This window comes from Armigeres subalbatus, chromosome 2 (genome assembly GCF_024139115.2).
Source record: "Armigeres subalbatus isolate Guangzhou_Male chromosome 2, GZ_Asu_2, whole genome shotgun sequence".
NCBI classification, from domain to species: Eukaryota; Metazoa; Arthropoda; class Insecta; order Diptera; family Culicidae; genus Armigeres; species Armigeres subalbatus.
This window is the reverse complement of record NC_085140.1, coordinates 75812553-75831121: the sequence shown is the minus strand read 5'-3', so window position 1 is coordinate 75831121 and position 18569 is coordinate 75812553. Positions and strand designations below refer to the sequence as shown.

The following is an 18569-nucleotide window of genomic DNA, read 5'->3' as shown; positions in this document are numbered from 1 at the left end:
AAAAACTGAAGAAATTTTCGAAACGAATTCGGAAAGTATATTCTGGAGGAATATTTTAAAGAATTTCCAATTGAATTTTTGAAGGAATTCCTAAAAGAATTACCGAAGGAGTTTCCTGAATGCATTTTTAAGCAATTCATAAAAGAATTTAGGAAGGAACTCCAAATAGACTTTGCGAAGAAATTCATAAGATTTCTACAGGAATTCCTTCGGAAATTCCTTGAGGAACTCCTTCCAGAATTACAGATGGAATTGTTCCATTTGAAATTTCTTCTGGAATTTCCTTCGAAAATAGCCCCAGGTAGTTGTTCTTTCAGAAAATGCATCAGTCATTTATTCTAAAATTCCTCCAGAAGATCCTTTGAAGACTACTCCAGTATTTTTTTCGGCGATTCCCGGAAGGGATTTCTTCAAAACATCTTCCAGAAATAAAAAATCTTCCATCGAATACTTCCAATACTTCCACATCGAATTCTTTCTTTAATTTCTTTCAAGAAAATCCTAAGACTTCTGGAAAATCCTGCAAGAATTCCTTCAGAAACTCCTTGAGCATTATCCTTTTAGAAATTATCCCAGGAATTCCTCAAAAAATTATAGAATAAACTTCAAAGAAACTCCTGGGGAATTTCTAAACGAATTTGTAAGTATTGGTTATGTCTAATGCGTGAATTGTTTATGAATGACAGGTAAAACTCGTCTTTATGTGTAGATTTTCCCAGTACTACAGCAACTGCAGTAGAGCAAGGCATGATTAGCCTCCACCACCTTATAAGACCGCATCCTACTACTCACCACAGTCCAGCAGGGGACCAGAAGCACACTTCGTTAAGTAGCCATTAAGGGGTGGCGTAATTGGGTCGATACTATGAGACGAGGTGACTGACCTGGAGAAGGAGGTCATGACCCTGGGATGCGGTCACTATTCCAAAGTATTTTGAAGCGAACGGATGTTACAAAGGTACAAAGTTACCAAAGTTGGAAGATGAAGAGTAGAGAAGAAAGTGTGTGGACCCACTGTTTTGGGTTGAAAACCCCCGCAAGAACCGCCATCATTCCCTGGTTCCGTAGTCTGCCTAATCCGGCATTGTTTCCGCCGATAGTCGATCGGCCTTCTTATTGATCGAGTTTCAACGAAGCAAGGAGCCAGGAAGATCCCTAAGCCACCCCGATACCATCGGTAAGCCCGCAGCGAACAGAGTTGCTCACTGCCGGGTCGCTGGCCACAGAAGCAGGGACGGGAACGGTTGACATTTCTTTTTATCATTCAATCTGCTACGAAGTAAAAGAAAAACAAAAACACAGCAGCCGCTGCAGCAGCCACGACCGTTTTTGGTGGTAAATGATTATTTCTTTACTCCTTGCTCATTTTAGAGACTAGAACTAATGAATTAGTACCAACGGCTAGCATTCTTTCTAGGCTTTGCGCCACAGGCAATTAAACTCGATTCTGTTCTGTTTGCGCTGCGCACGAACCGAAACAAGAAATCTGCTAACTGCACCAACGGCTCGACTCTCACGCAGCAGCAGGCAGGAACATACAAATAGTTTGCCTCATCGGTAAAAAAATGTCACAATGAGGCGTACATTTTGTTTTTTTTTTTTTTTTTTTAAAACTATTTCGATTTGTGCGGTGCGTGAAATTTGACCGGATAAAATGTAAACATTCGCATAATCACAGTGTTTTACTGTACATTTCCCAACACTGCACAGAAGGAAGGAAGGAAAGAAATGGAGTGGTGCAGTGCTGCCAGGGAGAGGAGCTCTAAATACAGGTTAACTAGCTTTAAGAGAGTGTGAAGACAGAAGTGAGTAAAGTGTCGCAAAGTTATGCTCTGTGGTTTTCCCAGCATTTAACTGTGAGAGTACTCTGAACGCGAATTGCTTGAGGTGAACGCCGACTCTGAGATCATTGGTTTAAAGAGTTTTAGCATAGCTGGGTATATTTACCCGATAATTACAAATTCCTGAAGGATTTTTAAATTGAACTCCTGAAGCAACTTTCGACATTATTAGATTTTTTCAAGAATTTCTTTGGGCATTGCGTCAAGATTTCATTCAGAAATTCTATTTACCATTCCAACTCAGAATACATTTTAAGAGTTCCTTCAGGAATTCCAACGGAAATCCCTATGGAGATTCTTTCACAAATACCTGAGGAATTTCTTCAGGAATTCTTTCAGAAATTCCTGTTAGCGTTGAACTTAATAGACGAGACGAGTTTGTACCATCCCATTTAATTCCAACAATTGATTGTACGTATTTCGACCTCAAAAGTAAGGTCGTCTTCAGTGTATCGTACTTGACTCTACTACTCGAGACACTGAAGACGACCTTACTGTTGAGTTGAGGTCGAAATACGTATCTGTCAAAGTACAATCAAGTGGTGGAATTAAATGGGATGGTACAAACTCATCTTATAACAAGTGAAGACATTCCACTAAAAAGCTCAAAATAATTTTCTTAACAAAAAGGATTTTCTAAAATGTCCTCCAAAAATTCTTTTAAAACTTTCTTAAGCAAATCTTTCAGAACTTTCTGCAGGAAAATTTCTAAAGAAAATTGCAACGGAATTCCCAAAGGAATTTCGAAAGTAGCTTTTGAAGGAAAATCCGTAAAAGAATTTTCGAAGGAACTCTTGAAGGCATATTAAAAAGAATTTTATTGAAAAAATGATAAAAAGATCACAAATTTCTTCAGGAGTTCTTTCTGAAATTTCTTTACGAATTTATTCGGAAATTTCTTTAGAAACTTCCTTAAATTTGGTCAAAGAATTTTGTAAGAAATTTCTGGAGGAAATTTAGAAAACAAAATATTGGAAAAGTTTCCGAATAAATTTAATTTTCGAAGGAAAGGAATTTCCTAAGGAATTGAAATAGAAAATTCCGGAAGAATTCCAGAAATATACTCTGAAGGAATGTCTGAAAGAAATTCAAAAGGAGGTTCAGAAGAAAGTGGAATTTTTAAAAGAAGTCCTTGAGTTTTTTTAGAGGGAATTTCTAAAGAAAATCACAAGGTTTATCTGAATGAATTTTTGAAGAAATAATAGATTTAGGTTCAAATAGTGAGAACAAATTTGAGCAATTCTGTGGTCCTAATTCCAATCATCTGTTCCTAATTCCGTTCATTGGTGTTCCTAATTCCAATCACCCGAAAAACATTTGGTTTCTTGGAGATGTTTATGCCAGACATCATTCTTTGGGGTTATCCATATACCACGTGGACAGGTTTTGCTCAGTTTTCGATACCCCCCTCCCCCAGCGTGGAAAACTGCTCATTTAAATTTTTTAAAAATTGTATGAGCCATGGGCTTCTACCACCCACCGTACCGTTGTTCGTATGGATTACCATACCGGAATGTGTACCGATGTGAAATTTCCGTATTAAGCTTTAAGAACAAGAACGCTACAATTAAATATAGGTTGTGCTGTTTGAAACTGTCCTGAAACATTACAATTCGTCATGTACCATCAACGAAAAAAAAAACTGTGTTTTCATATGGATTCATGTACGAGCGGAATTTTGGAACGAGTGTATTTAGCTGTACCCTTTTTCGGTCAAGATATTTCCACATTTCAGCATTTTATATCGGTTAAATACAGTCAACGTTTTGGTATTACACTATAATGTTACCTGTTATGTCTTGTTATGCTGCTGTGTTTGAAATTCAGGACGTATTTTTACCTAAAAATGCTTAAATAAAATGACAGACGTTCTTAGCAAGTGGTTTAATGAGAATAGTCAAAATGGCGCCTGTAGTGACGATCAACGATTCGCTAAAAATGACGCTTCTTCCCATTGCATGTCATGCATACATAACCATTGAGAAGTACAAGGATATTTTTCTGTTGTTTTTAGACAAAAATTCTTCATTATTTATTATTTTGTCTTGCGTGAACGGAATAAGGCGCTGATTGGAATAAATAGCGCAACACGGTATTTATTATTAAATTAGATCACTTTTATTCTACCGTGAAGTACCCGAATTTCGCGCACTTAAGGTCTGACAAAGTTAAAACGTTCCTAGAAAAACATGTTTCGGGAACATTTGCTACTGCATCACGTAGTACAGCGGTTCTCAACCTTTTTCTTGAGAGGTACCCCTTCGAAGTTTTGCATTAATTGAGGTACCCCCTCTTGAAAGTAGGCTTCCACGTATCTTGTTGAGAGGCTTTGCATATTGAAAGGACACTTCAAAGCCTCTTGAAAGTACGCTTCCGAGCCTCTTGAAGGTAGAATTCCGATCCTCTTGAAAAGAGATAACCGAGCCTTTTGAAAGGAACATTTCGAGACGCTTGAAAAGAGACCATTCCAAAGGAGGCTTCCTGAGCCTCTTAAAAGTAGGCTTCGGGCCTCTTGAAATTAGGCTTCCGGGCCCCTTAAAAGGAGGCTTACGAGTCACTTAGAAGCAGGCTTTCGAGCATTTTGTAAAAAGCTTTGTAAGAGTCTTTAGAAAAGAACCTCCCGAATTTCTTGAAAGGAGCCTTTTGAGCTTTTTGAAAGAAGGCTTCCGAGCCTCTTGAAAAGAGGCTTTCAGGCTTCTTAACACGAGGCTTTCGGGTTTCTTGAAAGCAGGCTTCCGAGCGTCTTGATAAAAGGCTTCTGAACCTCTTGTAGAGAAGCTTCCTAGACTCTTGAAAGGAGCTTTCCGAGCCTTTGGAAAGGAGGCTTCCAGGCCTCTTGAAAGGAGGCTTCCAGGCCTCTTGAAAGGAGGCTTCCAGGCCTCTTGAAAGGAGGCTTCCAGGCCTCTTGAAAGGAGGCTTCCAGGCCTCTTGAAAGGAGGCTTCCAGGCCTCTTGAAAGGAGGCTTCCAGGCCTCTTGAAAGGAGGCTTCCAGGCCTCTTGAAAGGAGGCTTCCAGGCCTCTTGAAAGGAGGCTTCCATGCCTCTTAAAAGGAGGCTTCCAGGCCTCTTGAAAGGAGGCTTCCGGCCTCTTGAAAGGAGGCTTTCAGGCCTCTTGGAAGGAGGCTTTCTGGCCTCTTGGAAGGAGGTTTCCAGGCCTCTTGAGAGGAGGTTTCCAGTCCTCTTGAAAGGAGGTTTCCAAGCTTCCGAACCTTTTGAAAAAGGCTTCTGAACAACTTGAAAGGAGTCCTCCTTCCGAGCCTTTTGTAAGGAAGCCTACGAGCTGCTTGGAAGAAATCTGTTCTGGTTGTGGAGAGCAGGATTCCATTGGATTTACTAATCGTCAGTCATATTATGTACAAAACTAAGTTTTGAAATATAAAAACACACAATTTTCTAAACTTTATCAATAAATTTTGATTGGAATTGTAATTCGTCCGCCATTACGAATTTATGTTCGAGGTACCCCCTAGGGCCAGCGAAGGTACCCCAGGGGTACATGTACCCCAGGTTGAGAACCGCTGACGTAGTATAATGATTCTGGGTTCCCAAAAAAATGTTACTTGCAAATTTAGCTGCTATATCAAAAAATTAGTGGTATGAATCGAAGATCATTGTTTGTACCCTATTTCGCGCATGAAAACAGGATGGTACCTAATTTCGCGCAAAAGTGGTCCTAATTTCGCTCATGTTTGAAACTGAATATCGTTATTAGTATGATGAAATAAAATCAATTGACCAATAGAATCATGCATCTATTGTTCAACATATACAGATAATGATATCAGCCATCCGTCAGTACCCATTATTTAGTTAGAATAGTATGCCCGTTTATTTCGACCCTGGAACTTTGCTTAGATTTTGCTTTATCATTTTCAGTTCACACAAGTCATAATGCCTAATATTTCGTTTTCTTCTGTAATATGAACCATGTTTTAGGAGAAAAGACATTGTATGGGCAATGTTTGGCTGGTGTATTAAAAAAAAATAACTTTCGAGACATCTTGTATGAAAGTTTTAAATTCCGCTAACTTTCACATAGAACATCTTCAAATTCGTGTTTTACATAACATATCTTCAATATTATTTACATTATCAAAAAAAGCTGCTATACTTTTATTACAGACAAAGTTCTATCCTTGACTTAAGATAAGCATCGGATTTGAAAGCTATTGCAAAATGCAGGAACTAACCTATAAGATTTTTCAAGTCAATATTAATCGATGTCGTTGGTTATCCGCCAGAAAAATAGATACAAAGCGTATGGAATGAACCCTTTGGGCTCTATTCAGTGTAAAGCTGTCGATTCTTGTGCATCATATTGCTTTTGTTTCGTTATAATGTTGCAAATAAAACTACGAAACAACTATAAACGAAATTAGGCACCGTAAATACTTTCATATGCCTAATTTCGCGCACAAAGTGAAAGTCTAAATAAATACAAAATACACAAAATTTCACACTTTTCAATAGTAATGACGAATAAACATATCCAACAGAGCATAACGAATACAAATATTTCCAAAAACGGGCCGCTTTTGTACAGTAAAATCATTTGTTTATTCAGGTCATGTTCTTCGTCTCTGTGCTAGCACAAGCCAATATGGCGCACTGTGGTCGGATATCATGAAATCATGGCATTAATAAATAACTCCTTAGGGTTGCCTCATAGAAGTTTGGTGTCTTCCACAAAGTTGTTGCATGATAAGTAGGCCTTCATATGGTGATAAAAATATAGTTCGAAACTCTACCGCTAGGGCGGCGCTTCAGCTAACTTTTTATATGAGCATGACAGGATGATGGTGTCTTCAGCAAAAATCAAGAATTCAGTATTTTGAGCAACTCTTGAGAAGTAACTATCTTTAAAAAGGCTTTTGATTCTGAGATACAATGCATTTTATGTAAAAAATGTGAGTTTATATCCAAAATTTGATTATTTTTAGTTTAGTTTTGTATCTATGTGAAATATTTATTTCCACATAATTTTTCTGCATCTCGGAGAGTAATATATACCTAGTAGTGTCTGAGCCGATTGGTCCATGAAATAACTTGCAGAACGCCTTAATTTTTGGAAAATATTCAAAAATATGATGAAAAATCGATTTATTTCCCTATTCCTTCCACTTCCCGCTTAGATATTATATCGGATAGAATCTTTGGGTTATGAAGAATGTAACGGACGCGAATTCGGTTGCAGAAATTTGCCGTAAATCTGCCACGCCTTAATATTTATTTAGCTCAGCATGTGTTTGACGGAAACCTTGTCACTTATTCAATCAAAGTAGGCCGTAAAATTCATATTATAATGAGCACATAAACTTTCTGGGTTTCCTTTTGGTTATTTGGCAGTATTATTTTAAAATAAATTGGTCTGGAATTTAGCTTAGAAATCACTAAATGACGCTACAGATTTGGTTCCCTTGAAGTTAAAGTTAGTACACTCTGGACGGATTTCGAAACAAGAAGGTTAGATTTTATCCATATTCTTAACAAGCTCTGACTAGATCATATCAAAACGTAAACTAATTAACGTTGGCCGTAAATCTATGTTTAATTCGAGGAGTGTGCCAATCATAAAAATTATAAATGTGTATTTGATAAGATTCGTCAGAAATACCATCGGGTGTCAGTATATTTGGCGATATTCTATTTCCATCTTCATTTCTATCTATTTCATCTCCATTTTATGTTCTGCTTAAACAGTTCATATGATATTGTTCCGTGTACCATGAAGCTCTGGCCATCCGGAAGATGCTCCCTGACCAACCACAACTCGAGCACGATGCTACGCTACAACTTTTTGACGTCAAATACCCGGATGAGCAGCTGCAATACCTCAAACCAAAATCCCAACCCTGTCCATCCTGAAATTACGCAATCTAACCTTGAGTCACCACGAGTATCTTGGTCAATGTCCCTTTCCCCTTACTAACTGTTAATAATAATGATATAGTTTGTAAATATCATAAAGAGTCTCGGCTCCGTTAAGTGTTATACACGCCTGAGCCTGTCAAATAAATGCAATAGATAAAAAAAACAGTTCATATGCCAACGTTAAATAAATATTAAAATGTTTACAACTATTATTGAAAAAAAAAAATAGTATCAGCAGAAAATTTCTATTGCATGGTACTATAAATGGTAGTAATGGTAGGACTGCATCCAAGAAATTTGTGGCGTATGTTAAATTGAGCGCAAAATCATTCAGTTGAACAAATAAAAGTAGGTCGTTTGAGAGTTACGGCAAGTTTCTGCAACCAAATTCCCCTCCATTTCATTCTTTACAACCCAAAGATTCTATCCGAGATAAAATCTCGGTGGGATGTGGAGGGAGTGGGAAAATAAACCGATTTTTCATCATATTTTGAATATTTTACAATAATTAAGACATTTTTTAGGTTGTTTGTCGATTACATCGGGTCAGACCCTACCATATATTACTCTCTGGGATACAGAAAGTGTATGCGAAAATAAATATTATACATAGATACAAAACTAAACAAAAAAAAAAACAAATTTTGGGAATAAAAGCACATTTTTAACAAAAAAGGCATTGTATCTCAGATTCAAAAGCCTTTTCAAAGATGGTTCCTTCTCAAGAGTTGCTCATAATACTAAATTCTCAAACTTTGCAGAAGACACCATCAACCTATCATGCTCATATAAAAAGTTAGCTGAAGCACCCCCCTAGCGGTAGAGTTCCGAACTAAATTTTTATCACCATATGAAGGCCTACTTATCAAGCAACAACTTTGTGGAAGACACCAAACTTCTATGAGGCAAACCTAAGGAGTTATTTTTTAATGCCATGATTTCATGATATCCGACCACAGTGATGGCGGTCGATGGGAGGATCAAATTGAAATAATTTTATTTGGTGTACTAAACCAAGTTCGTTTTTCGAATTTTTTCGTGAAAAACAATCAACAACAATAATATTTTGTAATCCTCTCGATTTTTCAGTTCTGGCTGGTACCTAAAAATTGAAAAAAATAAATAATTTTATAATGCGCGAAGTTAGGGCGTGCGCGAAATTAGGGCACATCACGGTAGCAAGAGTCTCTACGAGCTAATCCAACTCATGAGAATGGTGGGAAGCATCGCGGACCTTGTTGATTATTAGAATTTCTGGATCTGAACTTGAGGACAGTTTGGAGTGTCGTAAATGTTCTGAAAATTCTGTAATGTATCTATAATTATTTGATGGCTAATCCAACTAAAAAAATAATGCTGACGAAGCACAACTTTTTGTTGATAATTTGGAATATCAAGATTTGAACTTAACGAAAGTTTGGAGTGCCGTAAAAGTTCTGGGAATACTGTAAACTGTCTATAGATAGCGACTTGGTAAATGAGTGGTAAATTTGGAATGATCTCACCGTGACACTGGATGCGCATATAAATACCATATTTATAAGCTCAGGTTTTGAATTCAGAGTGAAATGACGCAACTTGTCCTCTTTTCGCCTTTCTCGTACAACAAAGTTGTACCGAAATGCTATCATTTCACTCAAAAATCGAACATTTATAGAAGTCCCGGAGACCCACGATGTTATATACCAATCGACTCAGCTCGTCGAGCTGAACAAATGTCTGTGTGTGTGTGCACACGAAAACCGAAAAACATTAGCCATTTTTTCATATAGTAATTCTTAACCGATTTTCTCGCAACAAGTTGCATTCGACAGGTGACAGAGCCTTGTTGATCACTATTGAATTTGATAACGATTGCATTTGAAAGTTATTAAGAAAAAAGAATCGAACTATATAAGCGCCACATAAGATTGGTGTCTTGGCTAAATGCGAGAAATGCCACTCGTATCACCACTCGGTGAATTAAGTTGGTTTTCACTTCTAGAAATATGAAATGTTTTATTTTTAAGTTTGTGATAAGCATTGGTGTGATATTCATGCTAAACATCGAAACAACACAATGCAAATCCGTGATCTACCTTATTGAAATTGAGACTGTTCCTCCTGGTTCTCTCGCTGTTCGGTTATCCTTTTTGTTAATGATAGAGATGATTATTATAGCAAATATCCTGTGCATTGTTTGAATTTACTTGATTTTTTATGTAATTTTTAGGTATAACAATCTTTTCACTTTAATCGCTAAAAAATATCGCCTCCAATTTTTTACATACGTGCATGCCGTTCTGTCTACAAAGTAAAAAATTATTGAGAATATTAGCTAATTGGTCAAAATTTCATTTAACATTGTATGGCAATTCAATGTTTTACTTAGTTCATTGTTAATTGCTCGTATACTTCGACGATACTTCGGGACGCATCGATCCAAAATTATCATCTTTTGCATCGTATCGACATCATCATTGTCATCATCGTCGGTATTGATCCGTCATCGTGTGGAATCGTTCAACCTACGGAATATGACAAGAATGGTCATTAGATGTCACCAGTAGTTGCTATCTCTAAGCTTGGTTTGACTTTGTACCGCCCACGTCCTAACAGCCCTACGACTTCCCGAATTTGTTTTCGAGTTTTTTTTTCAGCTTCTTTCTCTCTAGCGATCCTCTCAACTACTGTGTACAACTTTCCTTAAGTCGCAAATCCGAACAAATTTAGTTCGTTATGTCGCATTCGTTTTCTTACGTTTCTATTCCAAATTTCGATCTCTCGGAACAGAAGACCGTTCCAAGCCCGTTCCAATAATTTCCCGTCCGAGTCCGGTTCCCGTGGCGGAGCAAATTATCGTTCCGAAACCGCGCGTCGATGGAGTGCATCGGGAGCTGCCGGCGGCGCCACCACTGCCGCCACCGCCCATCGTATCGCAACAGATGGCGCCCCCGCCGGTACCGTGGCGTCGACCACGTGCCATTCCGACTCCGGTTCCAACGGAGGAACACGAGTACCAGCAGCAGCAAAGTTTACAGAAGCTGCAGAATGGACACTCCGCTGCCAGTCGGCTATCGCCGTATCGCAATCGTAATAGCCGTTTAAGTTCTATTATTTTTTTTTCATCGAATCACATACATATTTTACATAGTATCGTTCATGTGTGTTTCCGCCACTCAACGCCATTTATATATGTGAATACCTCGTACTCATGATGTTGTGCAATTTAGATGCTATCAGACAAATTCGCATTTTCTTGTATTTAGCCAGCCATACGAAACATTCGAAACATCGAAACAACACACAATGCTGGGCGAAGATTACATGCAAAGAGACTGGAAAATACCCAAACTCTGAATAAAACTTGTAATACAGAAAATATTTTAGTTTTAAGGCCCAAGGTACCGAACAATCTAACAAATAGAAAAAGTGTTTCCAGTTCTCTTGGTTCGTACTCTTTGCCGATAAAAAAAATCATTTAGAGCAACATATTTGTTTCGCCAAGATTTTTCTTTCGTTACAAAAAATCGCCCACTCAAAACGCGCTAATCTTTTCGTTTGTTTCGTTGCAGAAGTTCCTGAGAAAGAAAATCAACCGAACGAGCCCGATGTGATACTGAGGCGGACACAGAGTTTCGAGAGCGATGAAAAGTGAGTGTGACGTTTTTTTTCTCGCATTCCTTAACCGCACCAAATTCTGCGCATTTTATCAAAATTTGGAGAGATTGTCAATATTTCTGAAATACTTATCCGCCAAATGTCTGATATTCCAGAAAATTTGAAATAAGTGCGCAGACTATTGTGCGTTAGTTTTTTCGTCTGCTCTTCCATTAAATGTCACTTGTCTCTTTGATTGCCTTGAATTGTTCACTCCCTACATTTAAATTATTTTCAAGTCTTATAAAAAAATGGTTGCTGCTCCAAGTTTATATGATGATTAGCTCTTGACTTAAGTTCCCTATTGTTTTCTATGGTCAACAATCATTTTTATTGTTTTGTAATACTAAATTCAAAAGTAGCAATCATCTTAAACACTATTACTACACTCGAACTACGTGTGCTTTAATGTATGCCTATATGTGTTTTCTGTTTGTATTATCTCATACTTTGCCTCCATTTTACACTGCCATTTTTAACTTATTTACGTTTTGAATCATCCAACAAAAACTTTTTTTATATTTTTATTCAACCAACCAAAATAATCAACTGACCAACCCGTGCACACCGTAACACCCACCTCATCAACAAAATATCAACCATCATGGAATGATTGTAATTTACTACACCATCAATTGCTATTATACTACCATTGACGACTCACAATCAATCGCGGACCGAATGGCTGGACCAGGTTCTATCAAAAGTACGTCGAACTGCGGGCACGAATACAGGCCAACTCGTGCCCGATACTGCCAAACACGAACCCTGCGGCCAATGCGAAACCTGCCACCGCCAACAATACCAACAACAGCTATCTCGTACAAAGGTCTGCCTCGCTCAAGGACCATCGAACGTTAAGGTAACATATTACAACTTCGAATCAATCGTTTATCTTTTTTGAAACTTTCCTTATTTCTATTTCTAATACGATCATTCACACCACTCTGCTTTTACTCATATCTGTCCAAATGCCGATTTGCCGAGATGAATCCCTTAGCTATCACGCGTTAAGCTTATTGCTATACTGTAATTTGTCTAATAAAATATTTTCCTTGAGGATCATAAACCCCTTCCAGCAAGAGCAAATTAATCTGAAAACTAAAATAATCATCCAAAATTCTTCTAACTTTTTTAGGAAAGCCTCCAGCAATTTGGTGCTGGGGACCACCGGTAGTACGACCGGTTCCGCAACAACCAACGTACAAACGGCAACCACATCGCCGCCAACTAGTCCCACCGGAACGCCCGTCACGACGCCCAGCACCGGACAGATTCGAAGGTAAGTGGTTTGGGAGGGCTTGGAACAGTAGTGCCCTTAGTCTTTTCGCCACAGCATTTAAGGAAAACTTTCATTTTTCAGTCGAAGATTTCATCCGAATCCATATGTCAATATATATTTTGCTTTCAACTGTGTTTTAATGAATGAAGTTTATGCGGTGGCTGCAGAACGCCTGCAAAACTATGTTGCATTTTTTATTAAAAAAAAAACTGTTTAACTCTTTTATTAAGCAGGGTGTCAGGCCATTAGTCAGTTAGGCCGAATGGTCATAAGGTCGAATGGCCAAAAGGCTATAGAAAACTTCTCCATTAATTCTTTCGGAATTTCTTCCAAGCATTTCTTCAAATATTCCTCCAATAAATCTTTTATCCGAAACACCTCAAGTGATTCTTTCGGAAAATCCTCCTGAAAATAATTCGTAAAGAAGTTGGAAATTTCTTACAAGAAGGATTTCTGAAAATTCCTTCGGAATTTTCTTCAGTAACTCCCTAAAAACTTTCTTGAAAACTTTTGAGAACCCTTAAGGAATTGTTCCGACAATTCCATCATAAATTCCTATAAAGATTCCTTCAAATTCTTTTAAAAATTTCTTAAAGAATTCTTTTGTTATTTCCTCCATAAATTCCTTCGAAAACTCCTCTAGGAGATCCTTCGAAAATTTATTGAGATTTTCCTTTGGAAATATCTTTGAAAATTGCTTCCGAAAATCGGAAATTGCTTTAGGAATTCGTTCATAATTATTTTGAAATCCTTGATTCGAAAAATTTATGTTGTACATTATTTGCATGGCGATCAGTAATATAAAGCCTAGTTTATCTTGTCTACCACAATCAGCACATTGTATGAAGGATTGTAAGACAAAAGATCAAAAAAACAAAATGACGAAGGAACAAATTTAAATTTTTTTAAATGTGATCTATACAGGGGTTAAACAAAAAGGTGAGACAAGCAAAAAATAGTCGAATTTCATATTAGACCGTGGACACCGGAGATGTTTCGGGGGATATATGTCAAAAATGTATTTTTATCTTCTGCTTGTCAAAACTTCTTTCCTAAAAGCTTGCAAAAGGCTCTTGGTTCGGAAGCTTCCTTTCAGGTGGCTTGTAAAAATACTTTCAAAAGACCTTGCGAAAGGCTCGGAAGTATTTTTTCAAGTGGTTCAGAAGTCTTCTTTCAAGAGGATCATAATCCTCCTTTCAAGCCGCTTGTAGCTTGAGGCTCGGAAGCCTCCTCCCTTCAAGAGACTCGGAAGCTTCCTTTCTAGAGGCTCGGAAGCCTTCTTTCAATAGGCTCGGAAGCCTTCTTTCAATAGGCTCGGAAGCCTCATCCCTTCAATAGACTCGGAAGACTCCATTTTAGAGGCTCGGCAGCCTACTTTCAAAAAGCTCGGAAGTCTTCTTTCAAGAGGCTAGGAAGCCTCCTTTCAAAAAATTCGAAAGCCTCCTTTCAGGAGGCTCGGAAGCCGCTTTTCAAGAAATCTGCGCTTAAAAAGCTCTGATGCCTTATTTCAAGAAGCTCGGAAGCCTTTTTTGAAGAGGCTCGGAAACCTCCTTCTAAAAAGCTCGGAAGCCTCCTTCCAAGAGGCTCAGAAGCCCCATCCAAGAGGCTCGGACGCCTCCTTTCAAGAAGCTTGGAAGCCTTCTTTTAGAAAGCTCGGAAGCTTGCCTTTCAAGCCTGAAAGCCTCCTTTCAAGAGGCTCTGAAATTTCTTCCCAAGAGGCTTAGGCCTCCTTCCAAAAGGCTCGGAAGCCTTTTTTTAAGAGGCTCGGAAACCTCGTGTATCTTGTAAGCCACCCTTTAAATGTTCAGAGGCCTCCTTCAAAACGACTCGAAAGCCTTTTTTTCAAAAGGCTTGATATCCGTTTTCAAAAGGCTCGGAAGCATCTTCTCAAGAGGCTCGGAAGCCTCCTTTAAAGAGGCTCGGAAGCCTCCTTTTAAGAGACTCGGAAGCCTCCTTTTAAGAGGTTGGAAGCCTCCTTTAAAGAGGCTCGGAAGCCTCCTTTTAAGAGGCTCGGAAGCCTCATTTCAAGAGGCTCGGAAGTCTCCTTTTAATAGGCATGGAAATCTCCTTTTAAGAGGCTTGGAAGCCTTCTTTTAAGAGGTTCGGAAGCCTCCTTTTAAGAGGCAAGGAAGCCTCCTTCTAAGAGGCTCGGAAGCCTTCTTTTAAGAGGCTCGGAAGCCTCCTTTTAAGTGGCTCGGAAGCCTCCTTTCAAGAGGCTCGATCCTTCCAAGATACTGGGAAGCCACCCCTCAAGAAGTTCAGAGGCCTACTTTCTTAACGTCTTGGAAGCCTCTGCAAGAAACTCGACATCTGCTTTCAAAAGGCTCTGAAGCCTCCTTTCAAGAGGCTCGGAGGTCTTTTTCCAAGAGACTTGGAAGCCTCCATTAAAAAGGCTCAGAAGCCTTCTTCCAAGAGGCTCGGAAGCCTTCTTTCAAGAGGCTCGGAATCCTTCTTTTCAAGCGAAAACCTCGTTTCCAGCGGCAACCCTTCAAGAAGTTCAGATGCCTGCTTGGGCTTGGGAGCCTCTTTTCAAGAGGTTCGAACTTTGCTTTAAAAAAGCTCGGAAGCCTCCTTTTAATAGGCTCGGACGCCTTCTTTTAAGAGGCTCAGCAGAAGCCTCCTTTTAAGAGGCTCGGACGCCTCCTTTTAAGAGGCTCGGACGCCTCCTTTTAAGAGGCTCGGAAGCCTCCTTTCAAGAAGTTCAGAGGCCTGCTTTCTTATCGGCTTGAAAGCCTTTTTTCAAAAGGTTCTGAAGCCTCCTTCAAGAGGCTCGGAAGCCTCCTTTCAAGAGGCTCGGAAGCCTCCTTTCAAGAGGCTCGGAAGCCTCCTTTCATAAGGGTCGGAAGCCTCCTTCCAAGAGGCTCGGACGCCTCCTTTCAAGAGGCTCGGAAGCCTCCTTTCATAAGGGTCGGAAGCCTCCTTTCATCAGGGTCGGAAGCCTCCTTTCAAGAGGCTCGGAAGCCTCCTTTCAAGAGGCTCGGAAGCCTCCTTTCAAGAGGCTCGGAAGCCTCCTTTCATGAGGCTTGGAAGCCTCCCTTTCAAGAGGCCTCAAGCCTCCTTCAAGAGCCTCCTTTCAAGAGGCTCAGGCCTCCTTTCAAGAGGCTCAGAAGCCTCCTTTCAAGAGGCTCAGGAAGCCTCCTTTCAAGAGGCTTGGAAGCCTCCTTTCAAGAGGCTTGGAAGCCTCCTTTCAAGAGCTCAGAAGCCTCCTTTCAAGAGGCTCAGAGCCTCCTTTCAAGAGGCTCAGGCCTCCTTTCAAGAGGCTCAGAGCCTCCTTTCAAGAGGCTCAGGCCTCCTTTCAAGAGGCTCAGAGCCTCCTTTCAAGAGGCTCAGAAGCCTCCTTTCAAGAGGCCTCAAGCCTCCTTTCAAGAGGCCTCAAGCCTCCTTTCAAGAGGCTCCAAGCCTCCTTTCAAGAGGCTCGGAAGCCTCCTTTCAAGAGGCTCAGAAGCCTCCTTTCAAGAGGCCTCAAGCCTCCTTTCAAGAGGCTCAGAGCCTCCTTTCAAGAGGCTCAGAAGCCTCCTTTCAAGAGGCCTCAAGCCTCCTTTCAAGAGGCTCAGAAGCCTCCTTTCAAGAGGCTCAGGAAGCCTCCTTTCAAGAGGCTCAGAAGCCTCCTTTCAAGAGGCTCAGAAGCCTCCTTTCAAGAGGCTCAGAAGCCTCCTTTCAAGAGGCCTGGAAGCCTCCTTTCAAGAGGCTCAGAAGCCTCCTTTCAAGAGGCTCAAGCCTCCTTTCAAGAGGCTCAGAAGCCTCCTTTCGAGAGGTTCCAGCCTTCTTTCAAGAGGCTTGGAAGCCTTCTTTCAAGAGGCTTGGAAGCCTTCTTTCAGAGGCTCAGAGCCTTCTTTCAAGAGGCTCAGAGCCTTCTTTCAAGAGGCTCAGGCCTTCTTTCAAGAGGCTCAGAGCCTTCTTTCAAGAGGCTCAGAGCCTCCTTTCAAGAGGCTCAGGCCTCCTTTCAAGAGGCTCAGGAAGCCTCCTTTCAAGAGGCTCAAGCCTCCTTTCAAGAGGCTCAGAAGCCTCCTTTCAAGAGGCTCGGAAGCCTCCTTTCAAGAGGCCTCAGAGCCTCCTTTCAAGAGGCCTGGAAGCCTCCTTTCAAGAGGCTCAGAGCCTCCTTTCAAGAGGCTCAAAGCCTCCTTTCAAGAGGCTCGGAAGCCTCCTTTCAAGAGGCTCGGAAGCCTTCTTTCAAAAGGCTCGGAAGCCTCCTTTCAAGAGGCTCGGAAGCCTCCTTTCTAGAGGCTCGGAAGCCTCCTTTCAAGAGGCTCGGAAGCCTCCTTTCAAGAGGCTCGGACGCCTCCTTTCAAGAGGCTCGGAAGCCTGCTTTCAAGAGGCTCGGAAGCCTCCTTTCAAGAGGCTCGGAAGCCTCCTTTCAAAAGGCTCAAAAGCCACCCTTCAAGAAATTCAGAGGCTTGCTTTCTTAACGTCTTGGAAGTCTCTTCCAAAAGGCTCGGAAGCCTCCTTTCAAGAGGCTCGGAAGCCTCTTTTCAAGAGGCTCGGAAGCCTCCTTTCAAGAGGCTCGGAAGCCTCCTTTCACGAGGCTTGGAAGCCTTCTTTCAAGAGGCTCGGAAGCCTCCTTTCAAGAGGCTCGAAAGCCTCCTTTCAAGAGGCTCGGAAGCCTCCTTTCAAGAGGATCGGAAGCCTCCTTTCAAGAGGCTCGGAAGCCTCCTTTCAAGAGGCTCGGAAGCCTCCTTTTAAGAGGCCTCAGAGCCTCCTTTCAAGAGGCTCAGAAGCCTCCTTTTAAGAGGCTCAGAAGCCTCCTTTCGAGTGGCTCAGAGCCTCCTTTCGAGAGTCTCGAAGCCTCCTTTCGAGAGTCTCAGAAGCCTCCTTTCAAGAGGCTCGGAAGCCTCCTTTCAAGAGGCTCGGAAGCCTCCTTTCAAAAGGATCAAAAGCCACCCTTCAAGAAGTTCAGAGGCTTGCTTTCTTAACGTCTTGAAAGTCTCTTCCAAAAGGCTCGGAAGCCTTCTTCCAAGACGCCCGAAAGTCTCTCCAAACCTTCTTTTCAAGCCGTTTGGAAACCTACTTTCAAGCGGTTTGGAAACCTCGTTTCAAGAAGTTTAGATGCCTGCTTTGTTAACGGCTTGGAAGCCTCTTTTCAAGAGGTTCAAACTCTGCTTTCAAAAGGCTTGGAAGCCTCCTTCTAAGAGGCTCGGAAGCCTTCTTCCAAAAGGTTCGGAAGCCTCATTTTAAGAGGCTCGGACGCCTCATGAATGAATTGGAAACCCAACAAAGATTGGACTGAAAGTTTGGATTGGACATAGGCAGTATAGTCAATGTAAGTCACACAAACTTGTTTTTTCAACTTTTCATTTATAATGATAAAATATGATTATTAAACTCAATCTTACCTTAATTGAAAGATATTTTTTTAATTCTGGAAATTTAGAATTGCACTATTCTAAACCAAATCAAAGTCGATGCTTCCAAAACTCTCGATGGATCTATTGACGATTTTAGTGTTCAAAGTAAGAACTGCATTCAAAAACTCCTCGAGGAATTATTTCTGAAATTACTCTTTCGGAAGCTTCTCCAGGATTAATAAAATATTGCGGAAAGTTTTCGGTATAATTTTGGCGCTTTAAGGAAAATATTCATCGTGCCATAATACGAGTTAGTTCTATTCCATTTAATTCCATCACTTGATTCAAGTACTAGACACTGAAGACGGCCTTACTGTTGAGGTTGAAATACGTCTCTCTATAAAGTTACAATCAAGTGATGGAATCAGAGGAAATAGTACTAAGTCGTATCATAACAAATAAATACATTCCACTAGAAATTTAAAAATAATTTTCTATATTTAGAATTAATATTAATTAAATTACAGTAAATTATAAACAGTTCGACCCGCCAAACTTCTTTAATTCCGTTTTTCAAGTTCAATATGTAAATGTTCAAAAGTTGCCTCAAAATAAAAAAAATCACCAATTTTTCATAATTAATTGATTATCATAT

General features: G+C 40.2%; 1 protein-coding gene across 13 annotated transcripts in view; it reads left to right on the top strand.

Annotated features, from left to right (window-relative positions):
* LOC134209197 (protein phosphatase 1 regulatory subunit 12A) overlaps positions 1-18569 on the top strand; it is a 285951-nt gene that overhangs the window by 140415 nt on the left and 126967 nt on the right. For 6 of the 13 annotated variants that reach the window (XR_009978727.1, XR_009978728.1, XR_009978733.1 and 3 more), the window contains 4 exons: positions 10484-10783; positions 11266-11344; positions 12045-12212; positions 12489-12632. Coding sequence is in view for 1 of the 13 variants with exons in the window: in XM_062685190.1 (XP_062541174.1) it covers positions 10484-10783; positions 11266-11344; positions 12045-12212; positions 12489-12632 (691 nt within the window). In the remaining 12 variants the exon portion in view is untranslated. The remainder of the gene's footprint in view (positions 1-10483; positions 10784-11265; positions 11345-12044; positions 12213-12488; positions 12633-18569) is intronic. The other 7 variants (XR_009978730.1, XR_009978735.1, XR_009978734.1 and 4 more) reach the window with 7 other exon arrangements.